Source organism: Neolamprologus multifasciatus, chromosome 4, assembly GCF_963576455.1.
Source record: "Neolamprologus multifasciatus chromosome 4, fNeoMul1.2, whole genome shotgun sequence".
Classification (NCBI taxonomy): domain Eukaryota; kingdom Metazoa; phylum Chordata; class Actinopteri; order Cichliformes; family Cichlidae; genus Neolamprologus; species Neolamprologus multifasciatus.
In genome coordinates, this window is record NC_140442.1 from 17139141 (window position 1) to 17166663 (window position 27523).

The 27523-nt window shown below is 39.8% G+C and overlaps 3 protein-coding genes across 9 annotated transcripts; all 3 read left to right on the forward strand.

The window, feature by feature from the left end:
• Window positions 1-4289: 4289 nt before the first annotated feature.
• Window positions 4290-7396, forward strand: LOC146520192 (uncharacterized). Of its 3 annotated transcripts, none has more exons than XM_085155746.1 (4): window positions 4290-4455; window positions 5094-5420; window positions 5705-5841; window positions 6393-7395. In XM_085155746.1, exons 1-4 carry the CDS (start codon window positions 4389-4391, stop codon window positions 6456-6458), a joined length of 597 nt encoding a protein of 198 aa, XP_085011872.1. In that variant the 5' UTR covers window positions 4290-4388; the 3' UTR covers window positions 6459-7395. The 3 variants fall into 3 exon arrangements, with proteins under 3 accessions (XP_085011872.1, XP_085011870.1, XP_085011873.1); XM_085155744.1 differs by lacking the exon at window positions 4290-4455 and adding an exon at window positions 4504-4995 and having other exon boundaries at window positions 6393-7396; XM_085155747.1 differs by lacking the exon at window positions 4290-4455 and adding an exon at window positions 4505-4980 and having other exon boundaries at window positions 6393-7394.
• Window positions 7397-13701: 6305 nt separating this feature from the next.
• Window positions 13702-16506, forward strand: LOC146520193 (uncharacterized). Of its 3 annotated transcripts, none has more exons than XM_085155742.1 (4): window positions 13702-13894; window positions 14533-14859; window positions 15144-15280; window positions 15832-16505. In XM_085155742.1, the coding sequence occupies exons 1-4, from the start codon at window positions 13828-13830 to the stop codon at window positions 15895-15897; spliced, it is 597 nt and encodes a 198-aa protein (XP_085011868.1). In that variant the 5' UTR covers window positions 13702-13827; the 3' UTR covers window positions 15898-16505. The 3 variants fall into 3 exon arrangements, with proteins under 3 accessions (XP_085011868.1, XP_085011867.1, XP_085011869.1); XM_085155741.1 differs by lacking the exon at window positions 13702-13894 and adding an exon at window positions 13918-14434 and having other exon boundaries at window positions 15832-16506; XM_085155743.1 differs by lacking the exon at window positions 13702-13894 and adding an exon at window positions 13922-14419 and having other exon boundaries at window positions 15832-16501.
• A 297-nt stretch (window positions 16507-16803) lies between these two features.
• Window positions 16804-24663, forward strand: LOC146520194 (uncharacterized). Of its 3 annotated transcripts, none has more exons than XM_085156709.1 (4): window positions 16804-16893; window positions 23150-23476; window positions 23914-24050; window positions 24274-24663. In XM_085156709.1, exons 1-4 carry the CDS (start codon window positions 16830-16832, stop codon window positions 24358-24360), a joined length of 615 nt encoding a protein of 204 aa, XP_085012835.1. In that variant the 5' UTR covers window positions 16804-16829; the 3' UTR covers window positions 24361-24663. The 3 variants fall into 3 exon arrangements, with proteins under 3 accessions (XP_085012835.1, XP_085012834.1, XP_085012833.1); XM_085156708.1 differs by lacking the exon at window positions 16804-16893 and adding an exon at window positions 22920-23037; XM_085156707.1 differs by lacking the exon at window positions 16804-16893 and adding an exon at window positions 22929-23052.
• The last annotated feature ends 2860 nt before the right edge of the window (window positions 24664-27523 follow it).

Sequence of the window (27523 nt, forward strand, 5' to 3'; positions counted from 1 at the left end):
GCACTAATCATGGCAGCACAGAAACAAGCTCTGAGTACAAGATCCATAGAGGCTGGGGTCTATCACACCAGGCAAGACCCCAGGTGCAGGCTGTGTAAAGATGCCCCTGAGACAATTCAGCACATAACAGCAGGGTGCAAGATGCTAGCAGGCAAAGGCCGGCATAGTATACAGAAACATCTGTACTGAGTATGGCCTGGAAGTCCCGAGGTCAAAATGGGAGACGCACCCTAGGGTGGTTAAGAATGACAGAGCCAGATGGACAAAGTGGTGATGGCTAACCACCTGGACATAGAAGTGGAAGACAAGCAGAGGAAGACAGCTGTAGTGGTATATGTGGTGATACCAAGTGATAGCAACATCAGAGAAAAAGGCGGATTAAAAGCTCGAAAAGTACCAAGAGCTGAGAGAAGAGCTCAAGGAGATGTGGACGGTGAAGGCAACAGTGATCCCAGTGGTAATCGGAGCACTCGGTGCAAGAGGGGAATTTATACACACACATACATAGAACCCATGATTCTGAGCTATGAGGTGCTAGAAACATCACTACCTGTAATGATCCCTTCTAAACATACGGGAGAATACATTACAGCAGCCCGTCTTGATTGAATGGTGGTCTGTTGTGGACTCAATGACTCTTTCTAAGCCTCTTACTATGAATCCGTGGGGGTCTAGAAGGCAGATCCTTCTGTACAGATCAGACATGATTAATCTGATCTTTACTCACTGACTTGAAGTTTCTGGCTTTCAGAGCACTCTTCAGCCATAACAGACAACAAAAATGGGTCATTTTAAAGTTTATGGCGACCACACCAGAGTATTTGAGGCTAGTGTTTTTGCTGGGCTCACCTGATTAACCAGACTACAACATTTTAGTGTATCACTCGTGTCTACGCAGGTCTATGAGCTGAATACAAGTTATCAAGATTATTTCGAGCATTCCTGACAATGCTGGCTCCTTCAGAGCCAAACTGTGAGCTGTTCATAGAGTTCTGTGGCACAGAGGTATGTTTCAGCCCTCATCTGCCAAGAAAGGCATGCACGGGTCACTCAAGATCAGGAAAAGAACTTCCTGCCCTGGAGAAATGCCAGGATGCCGGAGTGCACTCAATGAAGGCTTGTTTTCTCTAAGTGCTACATCCACAGGGAAAGTCCTGTGCTTTTTATTACAGCCTATCACACAGAATCCGCCCAGATCCTTGGTGTTTTCCACAGTTTACTTCTGATGCACATATGACCACCGGTGGGAAGTAACAAGGCACAATTCAAACATGGTCTTTCAATGTGCTGTGCACTCATTTAGATATTTCTTCCACCACATATTTCTAATGACTTTTGAAGCATAGACAGTGACGTTTAACAGTTTATAAAACTGAGTCATGCTGCAGATGGTTAGATTGTGACAATGCAGTGTGTTAGTGCATAAATACTAATGATAAAACAACAGGGTCACATGTAATAATAATTCTTCAGGTGCTTTGAGATTATAATATTTATTAATACTTCTATCAGATTTTCTCGTGCAGGATTCCTGCATTTTCTTACCTGTACATCCCTGCTTCTACAAACAAGAGGTGCTCACTTCATAGACCCTTTAGAAATACACTCATTTGGAGTTTGCATTATTTGAGTCATAGCAAAGAAAAACTGCAGCGTTGTGGTTCACCCTTTTTTTCTCCTGGTCAGCGGCTAATCAGTAAAACTGCTTTGGAAACAGACTCCCCTTTCTATCCCCCCCGATCATCCTACTAATCTTTATAGAAAGACGGGAGATTACCATTTTCCTCCCCCACAGCCATATGCCAACTTATTTAACTGATGCCTGCAATGAATGTTTCAGCATCCTTGCTCATTTGCAACTTAAGTGTATTGACAGGACCATTAAAGCATGTGCAGTCCAGATGAGGCCTCCCTGTGTCTCGGGAGGATCCGAAAGGCTGCGTGAGCACGGAAGCAGATTGGGAAATTGAGGTGAGTCATCTCTGAGTGACAATCAGGCAATCAATACCGCCGTGCAGTCATACTGGCCTGACTCAGCAACCTTTCTAGGCTGCTTAAAGGAAGATTGTGCGATTATCACAAAACTATACATGGAAGAGCCGATTAAAGCTGCTGAGCTGCCTTTGTGCAGTCGCTGTGAACAGAAATAAATCATCCTGATTATCTTGCAAATTCAAAAAAACTCCCACTCACCAGGAGCACAAACAGGAAGCACTGGTAGGCAAATGGGGCAGGGCTGTTTCCGCAGGCACAAAGGCCACATAAAAGCCCTGCTCGCAGCATCTGCTTCCAATCAGATTGAAGCTGCTTAACTGCATGAGACTGGAGGAAGGGAACTGATGGAGAAAAGAGTGATGGGGTGGACAGGGACCTTTTTTTTTTATCCCATCCCTGAGGAGAAACAGACAGAGCAAAAAGGGGAGGGGCTGTTTTCTGTAGTTATTGATTGACTGGTTGAGCCTACGGTTCTCTCAGGTCGGTGCTTTTTGAGGTCATTTCTTCAACCTACTTTGGTCATCTTTTTATATCTTACACTCTCCCTGTGACGGCTGACAGGCTTGGCAGCAGGACTTGATGATGATTCTCCATCTGTCCTTGAAAAACGTGGCTGGATATGTCTGTTTTAATATCTATGTTAGATTTTTTTCTTTTAACGCTTTTTGCTGCTTCATACTCCGGTCCCCGTGATTTAACGGTCTATGGGCGAGCTCCCATACGCACAACCATTTTTTCCCCCAGTGTGGTTGTGGTTTGCACTTAGGCCCCTGTGGGGATTTTAACGGCAGGATCTTGTTTGTTGCTTGTTAAAAACGTCGGCTTTAAAGCACTTTTTAAATAATTAATGTGCCATTGTCGATTTTCTGAATTAAAGTGAACATAATCTGCTGTTCCTTTGAAAAAGGTTTGACAGCGTGAGCGGTTACTTCAAAGACAGTCAGTATGTTCAAAACATTATTTTTAAATCATTTTTGTTGTTGCGTGTGACAATAAACATTTAACCAACTTCAAAAACATTAAACCTACTACAAGCATGTCTTCAAATTATGACTGAGTAATGTTTGTCTGTTTTTTCTTTAAATGAATGATTTGTAAAACATACATTTGGTGCTAATAACTCCAGAATAAAGGATCTTATCAACATTTCACCTAAAATGCTAATAGAAAACTAATTTTATTATTTTTGCTAGGACAATGGGAAGTCAGTCTAGTGATTTATTGAAACCTGTGCAAACATACACTGAAATAGAATGAATAAGGCAAATAGGCAAGACTGTATAATTCTAACAAGTTTCAAAATCAACATTTTGTATGATGACCATTATTTTTTAACACAGCGTGAACTCTCAGGAATATTTTCTCGTAATTTCTGTAAGTTGTCTTCAGGAATAGTTCTCCAGGCTACTTGAAGGAGATTCAAAGCTCTTCTTCAGATGTTGGCTGCCTTTTTTGTCTGTTCTCTGTGAAGATGATCACTGCTTCAGTGATGTAGAGGTTCGGGTTCTGTGGAGGCCATTCCATTACTGATAGGTGTATTTTGTCCTTTTCAGCTATGCTTTTACTGGATTGGCTGTGTTTGGGATCATTGCCATACTGAAAAATGAAGGCATTACCAATCAGATGCTTTCCAGATGGTACTGCATGATGAAACAAATCTCATGTGTTCATGATTGGATCAATCAATCCCTAACATCATTGGCTGAAATGCAGCCCAGACAGAACCTCGACAGTGTTTTACAGATAACTGTAAAACACTCACTGTTGCACCTCTCTCCTGGCCTCCTCAGTACACTCAAATGTGGAGTCATTAATCCATAAGACCTGTTCAAGCAGATTTTCAGTCCAGTTGTTGTGCAATTTGGCATACGTCACCCTTTTCTCCCTGTTTCACTTTCTTAAAAATGACTTCTTAACAATGACCCATCCTCTGAGACCATTTCAGTGAACAGCAGATGAATCAACAGGTCTTTGCTAGCACAATACTTTCAGATTTTGAAAGCAAGACTTCTAATTCAGCATTACTGCTTGTGCCAAAGTTTTTAAAAAAAGTTAGTTTTTTGTGCCACTAGAGGGCGATGCACAAGCTCCTCTGTGGGCACTAAACTCCTTCCAGCATGATTTATAGAAATAAAAACCCCATAAATAACTCAATGATGATATTTTTCAGAGCTTTAATGATACATGGTCTGTGTTCATGTATGTCACATATGAGGTATGAGAAACTCAATATAAGACAATTTAAGACAAAAAAAACATCAGTTGGTCTGTTTTTTCTTGCCTACTTGTGAAACCAGTTAGTGTCTGGTTCACAATGTCACGTGCAGTGAAACCAAAAGCAGTTTTTCTTTAAGGAATTAGATTTTGTGTGAAACATAACTATCAGTGTCAACATGTCTGCAGTTTGGTTACAGCTGATAACCCTCCTTTGTGTCTCTTTTGGAGCCCCAGGCAGAGCAGGTAAGACTGACGTTTACTCAAGAGTTGCCTAATGCCTTTCTTTGGGTAGAGCTGTGTTGAGCCAGTGAACTGCTTTTCTTATGTGAAAACTGAAAGAATGGCATTAAACCTGTTTTGTGCTTCTATCACTACATGACACTGTTTCTCATTTTTTGGCCTTTTGCTTTACTCCAAACTCTAAAAAATGCCCCAAATCTCTAAAAAATTAACAAGTAAAAAGCACAAAAGAAAAGCACAGACAGCCTAACATCCACTTTCACTTCTAGTGTAACCGATCAGATCTTCAGTCCTGTTTTAATGACCTGCCACTGACAACATATATAATATATCTACCCGCAAATGCTATTGTGTATGAAAAGTATTTTTAGAAATGATGTCAGGCGGTGTGGGTAAAAACATGCACACATTTCCTGCTGCACAGTTAGACTTTGACTGAGCCTTCAGTGACACTGACTGTCAGCATGTCTGCTGTCTGCCTCTTCATTCTCATCCTTTGTCTCTATGGCACAGCTAAGACTGTTGCAGGTAAGGCTGAGACAGGTGTGTTACAGTAAATGATGTAAGGAGGAAGAGTTCATTCATGTTGATCAAACTGTATTGTGAGATATGACTGTAAGTATAGTGTCTTTTTTATGCAGATGGTTATGCAGTGATACGGAGAAATGTTGCACAGAAAGTCACCATCCAGTGCAGAAGTGCTTCTAATCAGGAGATGCTGTATTTGAAGAGAGGCCTCAATGACGAGGAGGACATTTTTTATTTGACAGATTCACAAAAATCTACTATTAATCAAAAATTTACTGACAGACTTCAGTTTCATGGGCGAGTCCCCAATGTGGATATTCTCATCAAAAACCTGACCCTGGATGATACAGGACCGTACTGGTGCGTGTACAAAATGAGTGGCAGGAACTATGAGCTCAAAACCTCAAGAGGCAATGGGTCTGTGCTGCTGGTGGTGACAGGTGAGTCTGAGTGTTTTTTGTTTGTTTGTTTTATTCAAAAGCTGTGCAGGAGTACAATATGTGCAAAAATCCACCAAGTGAGTGACTCAGTAAGTTCACACATGTTCTTAAATTGTTTTACAGAAACCGAGCACTTCTTCTTTTGTGTGGCCGGCAGTGCTGTCAAAATGTATTTGCTGTATTTGTAGGAACATAAAAATAGAAGTGGACAAATATTTTACAGACAGACTTAATTGCAACTTCACAATAAAAACACTGAAGCAATATCTAAATATATTTTCTAGAAAACAGACCTTTACCTACAGTGCCTAAGTGTGACCAATCACAGGGTGACACGCCCCTGGTCCTGGTCTATGTGGTGATCTGTGCTGGTGTGCTGATTGTCATCCTCATTGCCGCTCTCATCTGGATCGTCATCAAGGTATAAGCATGTCTAAAACCACAGAAGTAGAACCACACATCACTGTAATAGAATAATAACGTATTACAATAAATGACTGTACAGCTAGACCAGCAACAGACCAGAAACAAGTGTCATATTAAAATGGATTTTTTTCTTTCTTTTCTTTTCTTTTTTTGCATTGCCCAATTTTACAACATGTCTGACCACCAAATGTATAACAATTTGCTGGTCAGAGATTATCTTTTAGGAAGATAGACTAATGACAAAAAAGAGGAAAAGAGTGAACCTCAGCAAACAGAGCTTGCACAGACCATTTGTGGTTATATTAATAATCATGGTATAATAATCAAAGGAGCTTGCAAAGAAAAGCGTCTGGACTTCTTTAAGTTGCTTGAAGATGTTACATGATGACGATGAGAGGTGAAACGTCTTCAAGCAACTTAAAGAAGTCCAGACGCTTTTCTTTGCAAGCTCCTTTGACTACAATGACCTGGATGACTGAGAACCTTCACAGACATAGTATAATAATGTACAACAGCCCCACAATTCACTATATGTTTTTCTTCCAGAACAACCGCTTGCACAACAAAGCAAGAACAAGACAAGACTATTTAAACTCTGCACCAGAGTGCTGAAGATCAAGCTTTGTGGTAACTCAGTCTATTTTCACTCCTCGGTTCTTGTATGTGTCTCAGAGAAAGGTGGGTAACAGTGAATTAGAATGTAAAGCGGTACAACAAAAGAACAACTGGCACTGACGCTGCAGAATATTTAGAAATGCTTTGTATGAAAATAGATAATATAACTTCATCACAGTTAAGCTCAAATATTGTGTTTTCTTTTTTTAATTATTGAACTGACATGAACATGTTTAAATTCATGTCACTTTCACGGTTTGAATTTCATGTTTTTTTACATATAAAATGATTGTGGATAATTAATTTTGTAAATCAGCGGTTTTCAGGTTGTGGTCTGGGTCCCTCTGTTGGGCTCAGAGCAACTGTGAGTGGGGGGAAATAATGAGGGGAAACTATGTAAGTTGAATAATTGTGGTTTATGGAAAATAAATATTTAATTGAATAAAATGTAATCTGGTTGCTTTTTTTAAACCAAGAAATCAAACCTGACCCAAATGGAGACTCAGACACTGAACTACTGTCATCTTTCCAGCATGATTTGTAGACTTTCTAAACATAGTCCGAATAACCCAATGATAATATTTTAGAAGTTTAATGAGACATAATCTGTGTCCATGTGGATCACATACATTGGTAATTTGAAGTGTCTGACCTGGAAGTCGGAGTTAAAGATATTTATTGTCACTTGTGTATATTTTGACTACAGCTAAAAGTTCAGTGTTTGGTTTTGCAACGTGATGTGCTTTGTGAAAAAAGCAGTGAAACCAAAAGTGGTTTTTCTTTGAGGAATTCGATTTTCTGTGGACTTTACATAGTCAACAGTAAACGTACCCACAAATGCTATTATGTAAAACTATTCTTAGAACTGTGTCAGGCGGTGTGGGTAAAAACACACAAAGAGTTAGACTTGAGTGACACTCACTGTCAGCATGTCTGCCTCTTCATTCTCATCCTTTGTCTCTATGGCACAGCTAGGACTGCTGCAGGTGAGGCTGAGACAGGTGTGTTAAATGATGATGACTGTGAGCACTGTCTCTTTTTTATGGAGATGTGGAAGGAGTGGTACGGAGAAATGTTGGACAAGTGTCATCGTTCTGGGTCCTGTTGACCCAGCATTTTGAGTTCCATGCCTCTTTGTATTATAATGATCTGAACTCAGTAATGAGTAGCTCCTCCATCCTCGCCATCAGAACGGTGTGACTGCTTGACAGAAAGTTACAATGAATCCACAATTTTCCATCTGCCTTTTGTTTTGTACCTTTTCCCCAGCCACAAATAAAGGGCTCGCCTCCATCCATCCATCCATCCATTCGCTTCCGCTTATCCTTTTCAGGGTCGCGGGGGGCGCTGGAGCCTATCCCAGCTGTCATAGGGCGAGAGGCGGGGTACACCCTGGACAGGTCGCCAGTCTGTCACAGGGCCAACACACAGGGACAGACAACCATTCACACTCACACCTAGTGGTAATTTGGATTATCCAATTAACCTATCCCCACAAGTCGCATGTCTTTGGATGGTGGGAGGAAGCCGGAGTACTCGGAGGGAACCCACGCAAACATGGGGAGAACATGCAAACTCCACACAGAAAGGAATTGAACTCAGGACCTTCTTGCTGTGCGGCAACAGTGCTAACCACCGTGCCACCGTGCTGCCTCCTCATCTCTCCACACGGTCTGCCAGCGCAGACCTTCACAGAGAGGCTTCAATTAGGAGGAGGACATTTTTTTCACTGATTTACACAAAAATCTGCAATTAACCAAAAATTTACTGAAAGACTTCAGCTTCATGGGAAATTCCCCATCAAAAACTTGACCCTAAAAGATACAGGACCGTGCTGGTGTGTGTACAGAATAACTGACAGGAACTATGCAGTTAAAACCACAAGAAGCTCAGGGTCTGTGCTCCTCGTGGTGACAGGGGAGCCTCATTCGTTCATTTATTCTTCTAGAGAGACCTTTTGAGCTGAACATATTCCCCCAGACATTTTCTTTGTCCAAAAACCAAGTAGGATTTCAACACAGGGGCTTACAAGAAAATATAAGTATTGTAGAGGAAGTCACTGTGTTTCATCTAATGACTTTCATTTCAGCAAGTCTACAAGCATTAAACAGACCAGCGTTAAAAAGAATGAGCACCTCTGGGGTTTTTTTTGGTTTTTTGTGGTCTGCAATACTGTGAAAATGTATGCCCACTTCCTGGTTTCTTAGGTTTATGCATATTTCTCACACTTGTGTTATTTAAGATCCTCAAATAAATTTTAGTAATAGACAAAGACAAACACTTAATACAATTTTTCAATGTTGAGCTATTTAATTAAAGGAAAAATCTATCCAAACCAACCTGAAATATGTGACAGTAATCGTACTGTGCAGGAATTGTTTTAATTCAGCCACGTTGAAATGATTTTTGGTTATGAAGGTCCTGTTAAGATCATGCCAAAACTTCTTAATCTAATTTAAGTCCAGATTTTGATTAAGCCATTCCAAAACCTTTTTGTTTTGTTCTTTTTAAAACTGATGGCCAGAAATAATCTTTCAGGATTTTCAGGCAGAGAGCAGAATTCATGGTTTCATCAATTACAGCAACTTACTGAGATCCTGAAGCAGCAAAGCAGCCTCAGACCATCACACTACCACCACCATGTTTGACTGGTGGCATGATGTTCCTTTGATGAAATGCTGTTAATTTTACACCAGCTGTAACAAGATGCAAAACTTTCAGATAGCCCAGTTTTTGTCTCGTCAGTCCACAGAATATCCCAAAGTCTTGAGGATCAACAAGATGGGTTTTTTTTTGGCAAATATGAGACGAACCTTTGATGTTTTTTCTCAGCCGTGATTTTCTCCTTGAAACCCTCCCATAGATGCCATTTTGTTTATTGTTGAATTGTGAACTCTGACCTAACTGAGCCCAGTGAGGAATAATTTTAGTAGGTTGACCACTCCTGGGATGATGCACTGCTGTTCCAGGTCTTTCCCATTTGTGCATAATGGCTCTCACTGTAGTTCTCTGGAGTCCAGAACCTTAGAAATGGCTTTGGAACCCGTTCCAGACTGATAGACATCAGTCTCTTTCTGTCTCATTTGTTTCTTTAGATTGTGGCATGATGTGTTGATTTTTTCAATCTTTGAGCCTATCTCACTTTGTCAGACAGCTTTTGTTTAAGTGATTTCTCTATTCAACAGGTCTGACAGGTGCGCATCAGTCATTTATGTTGCACACTGTCCTGCCATTGTTGGATAAAACTGCTTGTAACTCAGACGTATTGGTATGAGATTCACCCGTAGCAATAGGGTGAAGGTCATCGTTATTGTTACTGATTAAAGGGGTCTCATTTATTCTGGGAAATGACTCGGCTGGTGGGAGAGTTTTCCCTGTGTCAAGTGTGTTCCCTATTTGTGTGGTTACTCTTGAGCGATCGTGTAAATTTGATGATGTTGTTGATTTTGCTGAAACATTTATGGCTATGTGCTCAGTGAAAAGATTCCCAAAAGCTGCCCCATTATGTACACTACAAGCCAAAACTGTTATAAAGGACCTGATTAAGTTGTTTTCTACCTTTGGGCTCCCAAAAATCTGACCAAGGAATAACTTTAAGTCAAAAGTGTTTGCGCAAGTTATAGATGAGCTACAGGTTAAACATGAAAAAGCCAGTCTGTACCACCCGGGGAGTCAGGGTGTCCTGGAAAGATTTCACCAAACCCTGAAAACTATGCTGCGCAAGTGCTGCCTGCAGTATGGCAGACAGTGGGATGAGGGTGTGCCATTATTGATGTGTGACATTAGGGAAGCCACTCAAGAATCCTTGTGGTTCAGTCCGTCAGATCTAGTGTTTGATTATGTGGTCTGATGCCTCCTTTGGCACCTTAAGGAGAAATGGTTGTCAGAAACTTCTGAAACTCAACATAATGTTCTCGATTAGGTTAGCAGTCTTCGCGAGAGACTCCACTTTGCATGTCAGTTAGCACAGGAAAATATGACGCATGCACAGACTAAGATAAAGGCTCATTATGATGAAAACAAAAAAAAGTGTCCAGCCTGGAGAGAAAGTGTTGGTGTTGTTATCTATGGTAGGATCCAGCTTGCAAGCCAAGTTCGCTGGTCCATGTCTAGTAGAAACGAAAACCAGTGACAATAATTATGTGATCCAAACCCCACATAGACAGAGAAAGTCAGGGGTTTGCCACATGTTGAAATCATATTACTCAAGAAACCACTTAGGACAGTGGTGCACACAGTCCCTGTGTGCACCACTAGTGTCATGATGCGCTGAAAACGTCTGAGATCTTAAATAATCCCGAAACCAAACCAACTTTAGATACACTTTCTCATTCAATGTATTTTCTTTATTTTACTACTTTCTACATTGTAGATACATACTGAAGACATAAAGTTTATGCATAAGTTCAGTAAGGAAACACAAGGACTCATTTTAGGACAGATCGAGATCGGGCCTTTTGGGGTAGTGGCTCAAAAAAGAAAAGAAAAGAAAAGAAAAGAAAAGAAAAGAAAAGAAAAACTTAGCTTGGTTTTTATGATTTAGAGGTAACTTTAAAAAAACACAAAACAGCCAAAGGCGTTCCTGTTCAGATGGACATTTGATTTAATTATGTATCTGACCCTGTGTTGTTCACAAATCTGTTTCATTGTTTAGATGTATTTCTTTTTTCTTTTAGAGTCAGGCACCCTGTCTTTTAAAGTTGCTTGCTTTTTCTAATAAAACATGAAATTCTTGTTATTTTTGTTTAAAATCGTTTATTTGTTTTATGTTTATCAGGAATTCAAACAAAGACGCAGGGGAAAGCTGACCAAAGCAGACTTGAGGGACAAAAATATTTGCAGTGGCGTTTTTACCATTAACGCATTCTTTATGATACCCATGAATTCATCCGTGGATATGAATGTGTGCAGTTCTTAAATCTCCCTGCTTATTAAACAAAAGAAACATTTGTGGATTTCTATCTGGGTGGAAGCTTTTGCAGAGGTTTTAACAGGGTTGTCTCCATATCTTGTAAAAGTTCAGCTTTCAGACTCATTTTAATCACTTGTTCTTGCTTTTGCACTCACGAAGACATAATCACATGTGGATTTGGAGAGACTTTGTCTGTACCTGGAGCCTGAGTAGCAGAAGAAAAGCATTCCCAGTAAATACATCTGGGAATACGCCCATGAAAGTAACCTCAGTGAACATGTGCCAGCAACCTGTGAGAACAGTCAATCTTACCTGTCATACCACCCTGTGGTAATCGGCCTTAAACTGACAAAAAGAAAAATACTTGAAAACCACTGTTTGGATAGCAGCTTTGGTAATATTTTGATAATATTATTATGTAATATTAGCAATAAATTCTTACTTGTTGTAAATACAGAAGTCTTAATTAAAGTCTTGTAGAGCTTTTGAGTCTTTTGCACTAACTGTGACACTCCCCTTTAGTCTATAGCTGTGAAGTCAGAGCCAGCAGCTACTTGTCTCCCATCAAGGACCAGAGGTTGATCCACAATGTGCACGTGCAAAGCAAGCAGAAAAAAAAACCTGCTTGCATCTCAGCTTGAAAAGCTTAAGCCTTTGTTGACGGGACGCCCTGTGGATCTCAGTAGGGTCAAAGACAAGCCTGCTTCCTGCGACTATAGCCAACTGCAGCCACAAGATGGTAGTAAAGTAAAGGCTGATTGCAAGCAGGCAGGGAGTTTATGACAGACTGATGAAAGAGGATGCTTCCACCAGGCAAGCACTAGTGAAATCTGAAGCACACATTAATTGTTTTTCCTGGAGTGGATTTCCCAATGAATTCACCCCAAGGTCAGACTGTGCAATGCTCAGAGAAACTGCAAAGAAAGCAAGCACTAACAGTAGCATGACCTGTGTTAAATGGTTGCCAGGGTCTCTTCTATGTAAAATGAACGTGACAGCATGGCTCAGGTTTGCAAAGTTGCATCTTTAACAAAGCATGTTGTTGAAGGGGTGATGACTTGGGTTTGGTTGTTCTGAGTCGACCATAAACTCTTCTGTATACTAAAGTATTCTAGAGTCAAATGTGAGGCCATGTGTCTGACTGTTAAAGCTCGTCTGAAATGATATCATGCAGTAGGAAGAATGTATAACAGAATGACTTAAAAAGAAAACAGTGCTTCTGGAATGAGCCAGTAAAAGTTCAGACCTCAAGCTTATCAAAATGCTTAGTGGGAAATTCAGACTGCCGTACATAAACAAATGTCTACAAACCTCTGACAAAAAACAGTGGGCCAAATTCTCTCCACAACAATGTCCAAACTTGATAAAGTCATACAGGAAACAATTAAACAATTAACACAGCGTGAACTCTCAGGAATATTTTCTCGTAATTTCTGTAAGTTGTCTTCAGGAATAGTTCTCCAGGCTACTTGAAGGAGATTCAAAGCTCTTCTTCAGATGTTGGCTGCCTTTTTTGTCTGTTCTCTGTGAAGATGATCACTGCTTCAGTGATGTAGAGGTTCGGGTTCTGTGGAGGCCATTCCATTACTGATAGGTGTATTTTGTCCTTTTCAGCTATGCTTTTACTGGATTGGCTGTGTTTGGGATCATTGCCATACTGAAAAATGAAGGCATTACCAATCAGATGCTTTCCAGATGGTACTGCATGATGAAACAAATCTCATGTGTTCATGATTGGATCAATCAATCCCTAACATCATTGGCTGAAATGCAGCCCAGACAGAACCTCGACAGTGTTTTACAGATAACTGTAAAACACTCACTGTTGCACCTCTCTCCTGGCCTCCTCAGTACACTCAAATGTGGAGTCATTAATCCATAAGACCTGTTCAAGCAGATTTTCAGTCCAGTTGTTGTGCAATTTGGCATACGTCACCCTTTTCTCCCTGTTTCACTTTCTTAAAAATGACTTCTTAACAATGACCCATCCTCTGAGACCATTTCAGTGAACAGCAGATGAATCAACAGGTCTTTGCTAGCACAATACTTTCAGATTTTGAAAGCAAGACTTCTAATTCAGCATTACTGCTTGTGCCAAAGTTTTTAAAAAAAGTTAGTTTTTTGTGCCACTAGAGGGCGATGCACAAGCTCCTCTGTGGGCACTAAACTCCTTCCAGCATGATTTATAGAAATAAAAACCCCATAAATAACTCAATGATGATATTTTTCAGAGCTTTAATGATACATGGTCTGTGTTCATGTATGTCACATATGAGGTATGAGAAACTCAATATAAGACAATTTAAGACAAAAAAAACATCAGTTGGTCTGTTTTTTCTTGCCTACTTGTGAAACCAGTTAGTGTCTGGTTCACAATGTCACGTGCAGTGAAACCAAAAGCAGTTTTTCTTTAAGGAATTAGATTTTGTGTGAAACATAACTATCAGTGTCAACATGTCTGCAGTTTGGTTACAGCTGATAACCCTCCTTTGTGTCTCTTTTGGAGCCCCAGGCAGAGCAGGTAAGACTGACTTTTACTCAAGAGTTGCCTAATGCCTTTCTTTGGGTAGAGCTGTGTTGAGCCAGTGAACTGCTTTTCTTATGTGAAAACTGAAAGAATGGCATTAAACCTGTTTTGTGCTTCTATCACTACATGACACTGTTTCTCATTTTTTGGCCTTTTGCTTTACTCCAAACTCTAAAAAATGCCCCAAATCTCTAAAAAATTAACAAGTAAAAAGCACAAAAGAAAAGCACAGACAGCCTAACATCCACTTTCACTTCTAGTGTAACCGATCAGATCTTCAGTCCTGTTTTAATGACCTGCCACTGACAACATATATAATATATCTACCCGCAAATGCTATTGTGTATGAAAAGTATTTTTAGAAATGATGTCAGGCGGTGTGGGTAAAAACATGCACACATTTCCTGCTGCACAGTTAGACTTTGACTGAGCCTTCAGTGACACTGACTGTCAGCATGTCTGCTGTCTGCCTCTTCATTCTCATCCTTTGTCTCTATGGCACAGCTAAGACTGTTGCAGGTAAGGCTGAGACAGGTGTGTTACAGTAAATTATGTAAGGAGGAAGAGTGCATTCATGTTGATCAAACTGTATTGTGAGATATGACTGTAAGTATAGTGTCTTTTTTATGTAGATGGTTATGCAGTGATACGGAGAAATGTTGGACAGCAAGCCACCATCCAGTGCAGAAGTGCTTCCAATCAGGAGATGCTGTATTTGAAGAGAGGCCTCAATGACGAGGAGGACATTTTTTATTTGACAGATTCACAAAAATCTACTATTAATCAAAAATTTACTGACAGACTTCAGTTTCATGGGCAAGTCCCCAATGTGGATATTCTCATCAAAAACCTGACCCTGGATGATACAGGACCGTACTGGTGCGTGTACAAAATGAGTGGCAGGAACTATGAGCTCAAAACCTCAAGAGGCAATGGGTCTGTGCTGCTGGTGGTGACAGGTGAGTCTGAGTGTTTTTTGTTTGTTTGTTTTATTCAAAAGCTGTGCAGGAGTACAATATGTGCAAAAATCCACGAAGTGAGTGACTCAGTAAGTTCACACATGTTCTTAAATTGTTTTACAGAAACCGAGCACTTCTTCTTTTGTGTGGCCGGCAGTGCTGTCAAAATGTATTTGCTGTATTTGTAGGAACATAAAAATAGAAGTGGACAGATATTTTACAGACAGACTTAATTGCAACTTCACAATAAAAACACTGAAGCAATATCTAAATATATTTTCTAGAAAACAGACCTTTACCTACAGTGCCTAAGTGTGACCAATCACAGGGTGACACGCCCCTGGTCCTGGTCTATGTGGTGATCTGTGCTGGTGTGCTGATTGTCATCCTCATTGCCGCTCTCATCTGGATCGTCATCAAGGTATAAGCATGTCTAAAACCACAGAAGTAGAACCACACATCACTGTAATAGAATAATAACGTATTACAATAAATGACTGTACAGCTAGACCAGCAACAGACCAGAAACAAGTGTCATATTAAAATGGATTTTTTTCTTTCTTTTCTTTTCTTTTTTTGCATTGCCCAATTTTACAACATGTCTGACCACCAAATGTATAACAATTTGCTGGTCAGAGATTATCTTTTAGGAAGATAGACTAATGACAAAAAAGAGGAAAAGAGTGAACTTCAGCAAACAGAGCTTGCACAGACCATTTGTGGTTATATTAATAATCATAGCATAATAATCAAAGGAGCTTGCAAAGAAAAGCGTCTGGACTTCTTTAAGTTGCTTGAAGATGTTACATGATGACGATGAGAGGTGAAACATCTTCAAGCAACTTAAAGAAGTCCAGACGCTTTTCTTTGCAAGCTCCTTTGACTACAATGACCTGGATGACTGAGAACCTTCACAGACATAGTATAATAATGTACAACAGCCCCACAATTCACTATATGTTTTTCTTCCAGAACAACCGCTTGCACAACAAAGCAAGAACAAGACAAGACTATTTAAACTCTGCACCAGAGTGCTGAAGATCAAGCTTTGTGGTAACTCAGTCTATTTTCACTCCTCGGTTCTTGTATGTGTCTCAGAGAAAGGTGGGTAACAGTGAATTAGAATGTAAAGCGGTACAACAAAAGAACAACTGGCACTGACGCTGCAGAATATTTAGAAATGCTTTGTATGAAAATAGATAATATAACTTCATCACAGTTAAGCTCAAATATTGTGTTTTCTTTTTTTAATTATTGAACTGACATGAACATGTTTAAATTCATGTCACTTTCACGGTTTGCATTTCATGTTTTTTTACATATAAAATGATTGTGGATAATTAATTTTGTAAATCAGCGGTTTTCAGATTGTGGTCTGGGTCCCTCTGTTGGGCTCAGAGCAACTGTGAGTGGGGGGAAATAATGAGGGGAAACTATGTAAGTTGAATAATTGTGGCTTATGGAAAATAAATATTTAATTGAATAAAATGTAATCTGGTTGCTTTTTTTAAACCAAGAAATCAAACCTGACCCAAATGGAGACTCAGACACTGAACTACTGTCATCTTTCCAGCATGATTTGTAGACTTTCTAAACATAGTCCGAATAACCCAATGATAATATTTTAGAAGTTTAATGAGACATAATCTGTGTCCATGTGGATCACATACATTGGTAATTTGAAGTGTCTGACCTGGAAGTTGGAGTTAAAGATATTTATTGTCACTTGTGTATATTTTGACTACAGCTAAAAGTTCAGTGTTTGGTTTTGCAACGTGATGTGCTTTGTGAAAAAAGCAGTGAAACCAAAAGTGGTTTTTCTTTGAGGAATTCGATTTTCTGTGGACTTTACATAGTCAACAGTAAACGTACCCACAAATGCTATTATGTAAAACTATTCTTAGAACTGTGTCAGGCGGTGTGGGTAAAAACACACAAAGAGTTAGACTTGAGTGACACTCACTGTCAGCATGTCTGCTGTCTGCCTCTTCATTCTCATCCTTTGTCTCTATGGCACAGCTAGGACTGCTGCAGGTGAGGCTGAGACAGGTGTGTTAAATGATGATGACTGTGAACACTGTCTCTTTTTTATGGAGATGTGGAAGGAGTGGTACGGAGAAATGTTGGACAAGTGTCATCGTTCTGGGTCCTGTTGACCCAGCATTTTGAGTTCCATGCCTCTTTGTATTATAATGATCTGAACTCAGTAATGAGTAGCTCCTCCATCCTCGCCATCAGAACGGTGTGACTACTTGACAGAAAGATACAATGAATCCACAATTTTCCATCTGCCTTTTGTTTTGTACCTTTTCCCCAGCCACAAATAAAGGGCTCGCCTCCATCCATCCATCCATCCATTCGCTTCCGCTTATCCTTTTCAGGGTCGCAAGGGGCGCTGGAGCCTATCCCAGCTGTCATAGGGCGAGAGGCGGGGTACACCCTGGACAGGTCGCCAGTCTGTCGCAGGGCCAACACACAGGGACAGACAACCATTCACACTCAATCGCACATTCACACCTAGTGGTAATTTGGATTATCCAATTAACCTATCCCCACAAGTCGCATGTCTTTGGATGGTGGGAGGAAGCCGGAGTACTCGGAGGGAACCCACGCAAACATGGGGAGAACATGCAAACTCCACACAGAAAGGAATTGAACTCAGGACCTTCTTGCTGTGCGGCAACAGTGCTAACCACCGTGCCACCGTGCTGCCTCCTCATCTCTCCACACGGTCTGCCAGCGCAGACCTTCACAGAGAGGCTTCAATTAGGAGGAGGACATTTTTTTCACTGATTTACACAAAAATCTGCAATTAACCAAAAATTTACTGAAAGACTTCAGCTTCATGGGAAATTCCCCATCAAAAACTTGACCCTAAAAGATACAGGACCGTGCTGGTGTGTGTACAGAATAACTGACAGGAACTATGCAGTTAAAACCACAAGAAGCTCAGGGTCTGTGCTCCTCGTGGTGACAGGGGAGCCTCATTCGTTCATTTATTCTTCTAGAGAGACCTTTTGAGCTGAACATATTCCCCCAGACATTTTCTTTGTCCAAAAACCAAGTAGGATTTCAACACAGGGGCTTACAAGAAAATATAAGTATTGTAGAGGAAGTCACTGTGTTTCATCTAATGACTTTCATTTCAGCAAGTCTACAAGCATTAAACAGACCAGCGTTAAAAAGAATGAGCACCTCTGGGGTTTTTTTTGGTTTTTTGTGGTCTGCAATACTGTGAAAATGTATGCCCACTTCCTGGTTTCTTAGGTTTATGCATATTTCTCACACTTGTGTTATTTAAGATCCTCAAATAAATTTTAGTAATAGACAAAGACAAACACTTAATACAATTTTTCAATGTTGAGCTATTTAATTAAAGGAAAAATCTATCCAAACCAACCTGAAATATGTGACAGTAATCGTACTGTGCAGGAATTGTTTTAATTCAGCCACGTTGAAATGATTTTTGGTTATGAAGGTCCTGTTAAGATCATGCCAAAACTTCTTAATCTAATTTAAGTCCAGATTTTGATTAAGCCATTCCAAAACCTTTTTGTTTTGTTCTTTTTAAAACTGATGGCCAGAAATAATCTTTCAGGATTTTCAGGCAGAGAGCAGAATTCATGGTTTCATCAATTACAGCAACTTACTGAGATCCTGAAGCAGCAAAGCAGCCTCAGACCATCACACTACCACCACCATGTTTGACTGGTGGGAAGATGTTCCTTTGATGAAATGCTGTTAATTTTACACCAGCTGTAACAAGATGCAAAACTTTCAGATAGCCCAGTTTTTGTCTCGTCAGTCCACAGAATATCCCAAAGTCTTGAGGATCAACAAGATGGGTTTTTTTTTGGCAAATATGAGACGAACCTTTGATGTTTTTTCTCAGCCGTGATTTTCTCCTTGAAACCCTCCCATAGATGCCATTTTGTTTATTGTTGAATTGTGAACTCTGACCTAACTGAGCCCAGTGAGGAATAATTTTAGTAGGTTGACCACTCCTGGGATGATGCACTGCTGTTCCAGGTCTTTCCCATTTGTGCATAATGGCTCTCACTGTAGTTCTCTGGAGTCCAGAACCTTAGAAATGGCTTTGGAACCCGTTCCAGACTGATAGACATCAGTCTCTTTCTGTCTCATTTGTTTCTTTAGATTGTGGCATGATGTGTTGATTTTTTCAATCTTTGAGCCTATCTCACTTTGTCAGACAGCTTTTGTTTAAGTGATTTCTCTATTCAACAGGTCTGACAGGTGCGCATCAGTCATTTATGTTGCACACTGTCCTGCCATTGTTGGATAAAACTGCTTGTAACTCAGACGTATTGGTATGAGATTCACCCGTAGCAATAGGGTGAAGGTCATCGTTATTGTTACTGATTAAAGGGGTCTCATTTATTCTGGGAAATGACTCGGCTGGTGGGAGAGTTTTCCCTGTGTCAAGTGTGTTCCCTATTTGTGTGGTTACTCTTGAGCGATCGTGTAAATTTGATGATGTTGTTGATTTTGCTGAAACATTTATGGCTATGTGCTCAGTGAAAAGATTCCCAAAAGCTGCCCCATTATGTACACTACAAGCCAAAACTGTTATAAAGGACCTGATTAAGTTGTTTTCTACCTTTGGGCTCCCAAAAATCTGACCAAGGAATAACTTTAAGTCAAAAGTGTTTGCGCAAGTTATAGATGAGCTACAGGTTAAACATGAAAAAGCCAGTCTGTACCACCCGGGGAGTCAGGGTGTCCTGGAAAGATTTCACCAAACCCTGAAAACTATGCTGCGCAAGTGCTGCCTGCAGTATGGCAGACAGTGGGATGAGGGTGTGCCATTATTGATGTGTGACATTAGGGAAGCCACTCAAGAATCCTTGTGGTTCAGTCCGTCAGATCTAGTGTTTGATTATGTGGTCTGATGCCTCCTTTGGCACCTTAAGGAGAAATGGTTGTCAGAAACTTCTGAAACTCAACATAATGTTCTCGATTAGGTTAGCAGTCTTCGCGAGAGACTCCACTTTGCATGTCAGTTAGCACAGGAAAATATGACGCATGCACAGACTAAGATAAAGGCTCATTATGATGAAAACAAAAAAAAGTGTCCAGCCTGGAGAGAAAGTGTTGGTGTTGTTATCTATGGTAGGATCCAGCTTGCAAGCCAAGTTCGCTGGTCCATGTCTAGTAGAAACGAAAACCAGTGACAATAATTATGTGATCCAAACCCCACATAGACAGAGAAAGTCAGGGGTTTGCCACATGTTGAAATCATATTACTCAAGAAACCACTTAGGACAGTGGTGCACACAGTCCCTGTGTGCACCACTAGTGTCATGATGCGCTGAAAACGTCTGAGATCTTAAATAATCCCGAAACCAAACCAACTTTAGATACACTTTCTCATTCAATGTATTTTCTTTATTTTACTACTTTCTACATTGTAGATACATACTGAAGACATAAAGTTTATGCATAAGTTCAGTAAGGAAACACAAGGACTCATTTTAGGACAGATCGAGATCGGGCCTTTTGGGGTAGTGGCTCAAAAAAGAAAAGAAAAGAAAAGAAAAGAAAAGAAAAGAAAAGAAAAGAAAAGAAAAGAAAAGAAAAGAAAAACTTAGCTTGGTTTTTATGATTTAGAGGTAACTTTAAAAAAACACAAAACAGCCAAAGGCGTTCCTGTTCAGATGGACATTTGATTTAATTATGTATCTGACCCTGTGTTGTTCACAAATCTGTTTCATTGTTTAGATGTATTTCTTTTTTCTTTTAGAGTCAGGCACCCTGTCTTTTAAAGTTGCTTGCTTTTTCTAATAAAACATGAAATTCTTGTTATTTTTGTTTAAAATCGTTTATTTGTTTTATGTTTATCAGGAATTCAAACAAAGACGCAGGGGAAAGCTGACCAAAGCAGACTTGAGGGACAAAAATATTTGCAGTGGCGTTTTTACCATTAACGCATTCTTTATGATACCCATGAATTCATCCGTGGATATGAATGTGTGCAGTTCTTAAATCTCCCTGCTTATTAAACAAAAGAAACATTTGTGGATTTCTATCTGGGTGGAAGCTTTTGCAGAGGTTTTAACAGGGTTGTCTCCATATCTTGTAAAAGTTCAGCTTTCAGACTCATTTTAATCACTTGTTCTTGCTTTTGCACTCACGAAGACATAATCACATGTGGATTTGGAGAGACTTTGTCTGTACCTGGAGCCTGAGTAGCAGAAGAAAAGCATTCCCAGTAAATACATCTGGGAATACGCCCATGAAAGTAACCTCAGTGAACATGTGCCAGCAACCTGTGAGAACAGTCAATCTTACCTGTCATACCACCCTGTGGTAATCGGCCTTAAACTGACAAAAAGAAAAATACTTGAAAACCACTGTTTGGATAGCAGCTTTGGTAATATTTTGATAATATTATTATGTAATATTAGCAATAAATTCTTACTTGTTGTAAATACAGAAGTCTTAATTAAAGTCTTGTAGAGCTTTTGAGTCTTTTGCACTAACTGTGACACTCCCCTTTAGTCTATAGCTGTGAAGTCAGAGCCAGCAGCTACTTGTCTCCCATCAAGGACCAGAGGTTGATCCACAATGTGCACGTGCAAAGCAAGCAGAAAAAAAACCTGCTTGCATCTCAGCTTGAAAAGCTTAAGCCTTTGTTGACGGGACGCCCTGTGGATCTCAGTAGGGTCAAAGACAAGCCTGCTTCCTGCGACTATAGCCAACTGCAGCCACAAGATGGTAGTAAAGTAAAGGCTGATTGCAAGCAGGCAGGGAGTTTATGACAGACTGATGAAAGAGGATGCTTCCACCAGGCAAGCACTAGTGAAATCTGAAGCACACATTAATTGTTTTTCCTGGAGTGGATTTCCCAATGAATTCACCCCAAGGTCAGACTGTGCAATGCTCAGAGAAACTGCAAAGAAAGCAAGCACTAACAGTAGCATGACCTGTGTTAAATGGTTGCCAGGGTCTCTTCTATGTAAAATGAACGTGACAGCATGGCTCAGGTTTGCAAAGTTGCATCTTTAACAAAGCATGTTGTTGAAGGGGTGATGACTTGGGTTTGGTTGTTCTGAGTCGACCATAAACTCTTCTGTATACTAAAGTATTCTAGAGTCAAATGTGAGGCCATGTGTCTGACTGTTAAAGCTCGTCTGAAATGATATCATGCAGTAGGAAGAATGTATAACAGAATGACTTAAAAAGAAAACAGTGCTTCTGGAATGAGCCAGTAAAAGTTCAGACCTCAAGCTTATCAAAATGCTTAGTGGGAAATTCAGACTGCCGTACATAAACAAATGTCTACAAACCTCTGACAAAAAACAGTGGGCCAAATTCTCTCCACAACAATGTCCAAACTTGATAAAGTCATACAGGAAACAATTAATTCAAGTTAGTGTTTTAAAAGGTGGCTTGATGAGCTGCTGAATTATGCAGTGAGCTTAGTTTCTGCTAAGTACTCAGAGGGCTGTGAAAACTTCGCACGATAAACATCAGTCTGCAGTAGTCTGTGGTTAACACCAAATATCTGTTTTTCTACTGCTACGGGGCGATGTAAGTGTTCTAAAAATGGCCCTCCAGCCTCTGATGACAATCTCCTGGCCTACTTTGACATGATTTGTGCACACTGCATAAACATACATAGTCTATATAACCCAGAGACAATACTTAAGAAACGTTTGATGAAGAACAGTCTCATTGTCATTCAGATCACACACATTTGTAGTGACCCGAGGAGCTGAGGAATTTGATCATTAAATAAAAGCTCTTTATTTTTGCAGAAAAGCATATTAATGTATTTGTTTGTCAGGTGTCTTTGTCCTGTTGCATCTTTCCCCCCTTTGAGCAACTGCAAGCTCCTAAAACATATGAGGCTGTGACAATACCCTGCCTGAAAACCAGAGAAGTTTAAAATGCTAAATTGGTTAAAGGTGGCTTTAATGCTCTGCCAGTGATAATGAATGCACGGTGCTTATATTTTCATTGTCACTCATTGTTACCACTACGTCACGTGTTGCTTTCAAGAAGTGTGTCAGGCGGTGTGAGTAAAAACATGCACACATTTCCTGTTGAATAGTTAGACTTCAACTCAACCTGGAGTGACACTCACTGTCATCATGTCTGCTGGATGCTTCTTCATTCTCATCCTTTGTCTCTATGGCACAGCTAGGACTGCTGCAGGTGAGGCTGAGACAGGTGTGTTACAGTAAATGATGTAAAGAGGAAGAGTTCATTCATGTTGATCAAACTGTATTGTGAGATATGATTATAAGTATTGTCCTTTTTTATGCAGATGGTTATGCAGTCATACGGAGAAATGTTGGACAGAAAGTCACCATCCAGTGCAGAAGTGCTTCTAATCAGGAGATGCTGTATTTGAAGAGAGGCCTCAATGACGAGGAGGACATTTTTTATTTGACAGATTCACAAAAATCTACTATTAATCAAAAATTTACTGACAGACTTCAGTTTCATGGGCGAGTCCCCAATGTGGATATTCTCATCAAAAACCTGACCCTGGATGATACAGGACCGTACTGGTGCGTGTACAAAATGAGTGGCAGGAACTATGAGCTCAAAACCTCAAGAGGCAATGGGTCTGTGCTGCTGGTGGTGACAGGTGAGTCTGAACAGTTTATTTATGCTTCTGCAAAACTTACTGAGCTGAAAGTTTTCCACCGGACATTTATGTTATACAAAAACCATGTAAGAGTTCAGCATGTGCTTTACAACAAAATACACCAAAGTATTGTAGAGGAAGATGTAGAATTAGTCACTCATGTGATCCATTAATCAATATCAGACTGTTTATATTTATTGTTATTTATATTAGAGGCAGAAAGTGTTTCATTTCATTTTTAAACAGACTGGTGTTACAGAAATGGAGTGTTTCTGCTTTTGTGAGGCTCTAAATCTGATTTCTCTGAATTATTATTTTTTTAATTTGTGATGTGAGAACGGAAAAAATACAGATGGAGGGAAAAATTCTAATGAAACAGAAAAATTTACAACTTTACAGTAAAAAACAATTTAATAATCGTTGAATATAATTTCTAGAAAGCGGATCGGCAGCAGATCAACGGTCTCTGTGCATTGAGCAGTCCCAGGGTGACCTGGTCCTGGTCTCTGTGGTCATCTGTGCTGCTGTGCTCATTGTCGTCCTCATGGTCTTCCTCATATGGATCATCATCAAGGTATGTGCTTTGATGTGACAGCATCTGTGTGTGTGTGACCTGTAAATGTTAAAACATCATAAGTCGTATAATCATAAAATTCCTCTTTAGAAATTGTATTGTTACAAAGATGAAGAGAGACTGAAATCTCAGCAACAACAAGCTTCACAAAATTCAGCAAATAATAATCAAATCGCTTAACGTGACCTGCAAATAACAGTCGGCATTGTCATTTTCCTCCCAGACCAAGCCCTTGCGCAGCACAGTGAAAAAAAGACAAGTCCCGGTCAACGACGTTTATGAGGATATGCGCGGCACAATCAGGCGCTGAAGAGTTTACAGAGCCGACGCCAAACTCCGTGAACTCTCGACATCACTGTGGTGTAAGCTCGGTCTGTTCTCACGCTTCATGCCCTGTGTGGGTGTCTGTTAAAGAGCAACAGTGAGGTAAAATGGTGCAACACAAAAACACTTGCTCTGTAGATTATTTGTAATCTTTATAAGAGGATTGTCAACATTGAGGCTTGTCAGTGGTATGTTGGGATGTACCCAGACGGAGGCAGAGAGTTTTTTTTTGTTTGCAACTGTAAATATGTTAATCTTTGTTGTCAGTTTTTCAAAAACTTTGCTTTTTTTTACTAAACTTTTGAAAAAATATATAATTTAATGCAATATGTGATGTCTTTGGGGGGTACAGTCGCTGCAGCGTGAGGCAGGGTGGGTGGGACATTCACTTGGGGTGGACTGAATGAATTGAATTTGTATGTGTTTGTATACATGTGTTGATTTTTCCAGTATCTGAAGAGGGAAATAAGCCAGAAAACAGTTAGTGTAAATGAAGACACGAATGTCTTGTAAAATACTGTGTATTTTCATTTTAATAAACTATCTGCCATCCATATGAATCTAGTTAGTTTTTATTTATTTTTAGTAAGACGTGGCACTGAGATTACTACAGCAGTACAAACTCACAGCATAATACAACAGTGTTACCACGTGTTAATACAGCACCAGATATGTTGGTGTGCAATGTCTACATGTCTTCATACATTAGCATGATTTTAACAACAGGACCGTGTTCGTTACTCAAACTAGTCAAACTAATGCAATGCTAGGACGATTACTTTAAAGGCATAAAAACTGTTATAGTTTTAAAATGTTTCTATCATATCCCAAAGAAGTAACACTTTAGCTTTTAAAGCTTATGCTCATTTCCACTGTAAAAGATTTATAATACAATCAATGTCATTTTTCTAAATGGTTGTTAATTTAAAAATTACAAAAATTAAATAACTAAAAAATTACCAAGCGTTGCTATAAATGTTAAAGTAATTTCCTAACTTACAGGCAGCTGGATGTCAGTAACTTACTGTAAAAAGTATTTTCAGTAACATATTGTATTTTTCATTTACAGTAATTTAAAAAAAACAAAAAAAACCAGATGTTGGTAAACCCTCTCGACCACAACCCTGAGAGGAAAAAAATCTAATCAAAATACCACATGAAAACTTTTTTTCTCCCTGCTTACTTTACAGTCACGGACTGTAAGGCAGAGGGCAACAAAACAAGTCAGAGGACAGGGCACTTAAAAATGTCTCAGATATATGTAAATGAATAGCAATAATAATTTATACCAACCTTTTAGTATTTTAAAAGAAATCGTCTCTCTCATTGGCCATTTTTTCTCAGCCAGGTTACCACGGTGAATGGAATTACAGTAGTGAGCAGGTACTTTCCCACACTCCTTTGGCATTTACAGTAATTTACTGTTTACACATATTACAGTATATTACTGTGCAGTGGTGTGAAGAAGTCTTTGCCCCCTTCTTGATTTACTTTTTTGGGGGGTGTTTGTCATACTTTTCAGATCATCAAACACATTTACATATTAGAAAAAGATAATGCGAGTAAACACAACGCAGTTTCTAAACAAAAGTGTTTATTATGAAGGGGGGGGGGGGGGGGCAACCCTACATGGCCCAGTGTGAATAAGTCATTGCCCTCTCCTAACCTAATAACTGGTTGTTCCAGCCTTAACAGCAACAACTTTAATTAAGCATTTGCGATAACTGGCAATGAGCCTTTTACAGCTCTGTGGAGGAAGTTTTTTTCACTCAGCCACAGTGGAGAGTTTCCACTTGAGATGCTGTGGTGTTGCCACAGCATCTCAGTCAGATTCAGGTCAGGATTTTCACTAAGCCACTCCAAAGTCTTCATTTAGTTTTGTAAGCCATCCAGGGACTTTTTTGTGTGTTTTGGATCATTGTCCTGCTGCAGAAGCTAAGTGCGCTTTAATTCGAGGTCATCAACAGATGCTGGACATTCTCCTCCAGGATGTTTTGGTAGACGGCAGAATTCATGGTTTTCCAGGTCTTGAGGCAGAAAAACAGCCCCAGCTCATCATACTACCACCACCGTATTTTACCGTCAGTATAATGTTCCTTTTTGAAAATGCTGTTTTACTTTTACACCAGATGTAATGGGAAACACACCTTCCAAAAACTTTTGTGTCGTCAGAGTATTTTTCCAAAAGTTCTGGAAATTATAAAAATGTTTTCTGACAAAACTGAGATGAGCCTTTATGTTCCTTTTGCTCAGCACTGGTTTAGTCTTGGAAATCTGTCATCCAGGCCATTTTTTCCCCAGTGTCTCTCTTTTCGTGGATTCATGAACACTGACCTTAACCGAAACAAGTGAGGCCTGCAGTTCTTTGAATGTTGGTCTGGGATGTGTCGAGATATCTTGGATGAGTCGTTGCTGCACTCTTGGGGTCATTTTGGTCTGCCGGGGAAGCTTCTTCACTGTTCCATGTTTTTGCCATTTGTGGATAATGGCTCTCACTGTGGTTCACTGGAGTCCCACAGCTTTAGAAATGGCTTTATAACCTATTCCAGACTGAGAGATCTCAGTTACTTTGTTTCTCATTTGTTCCTGAATTTCCTTGGATCGCAGCATGACGTCTGGGTTTTGAGGATCTTTTGGTCTTCTCTACTTTGTAAGGCAGGTCCTAGTTAAGTGATTTCTTGACTGAGAACAGGTGTGGCAGTAATCAGGCCTGGGTGTGGCTAGAGAAATTGAACTCATCTTTCCAAGCCATGTAAGTTTGGATTTTTTCCCCCCTTAATAATAAACACCTTCCTTTAGAAAGTGCACTTTGTGTTTACTTGTGTTAACAAACTGAAATATTTAAGTGTGATAAACATACAAAAAAAAGGAAATCGGGAAGTGGGCAAACATTTTTTCACACCACTGCAGGTATCACGGTCTAATGCAAAACGGAGCTCAGTTTATGCTCAGACTTGCAGTGTGCAATGAAGTGGTATAAGAATGCAGGATAACGTGGGTACCTGAAGAAATTACTAGACGTTAACTACATCATCCTTAGGTAAATCTTTAAAATCTCTAAAATTGCCTTCACAGCACTCAACTCTCCATACAGGTTTGAATAATTTCAGAACTATTTTACAACTGTCCCATGGCTTGAATTTAAGCCC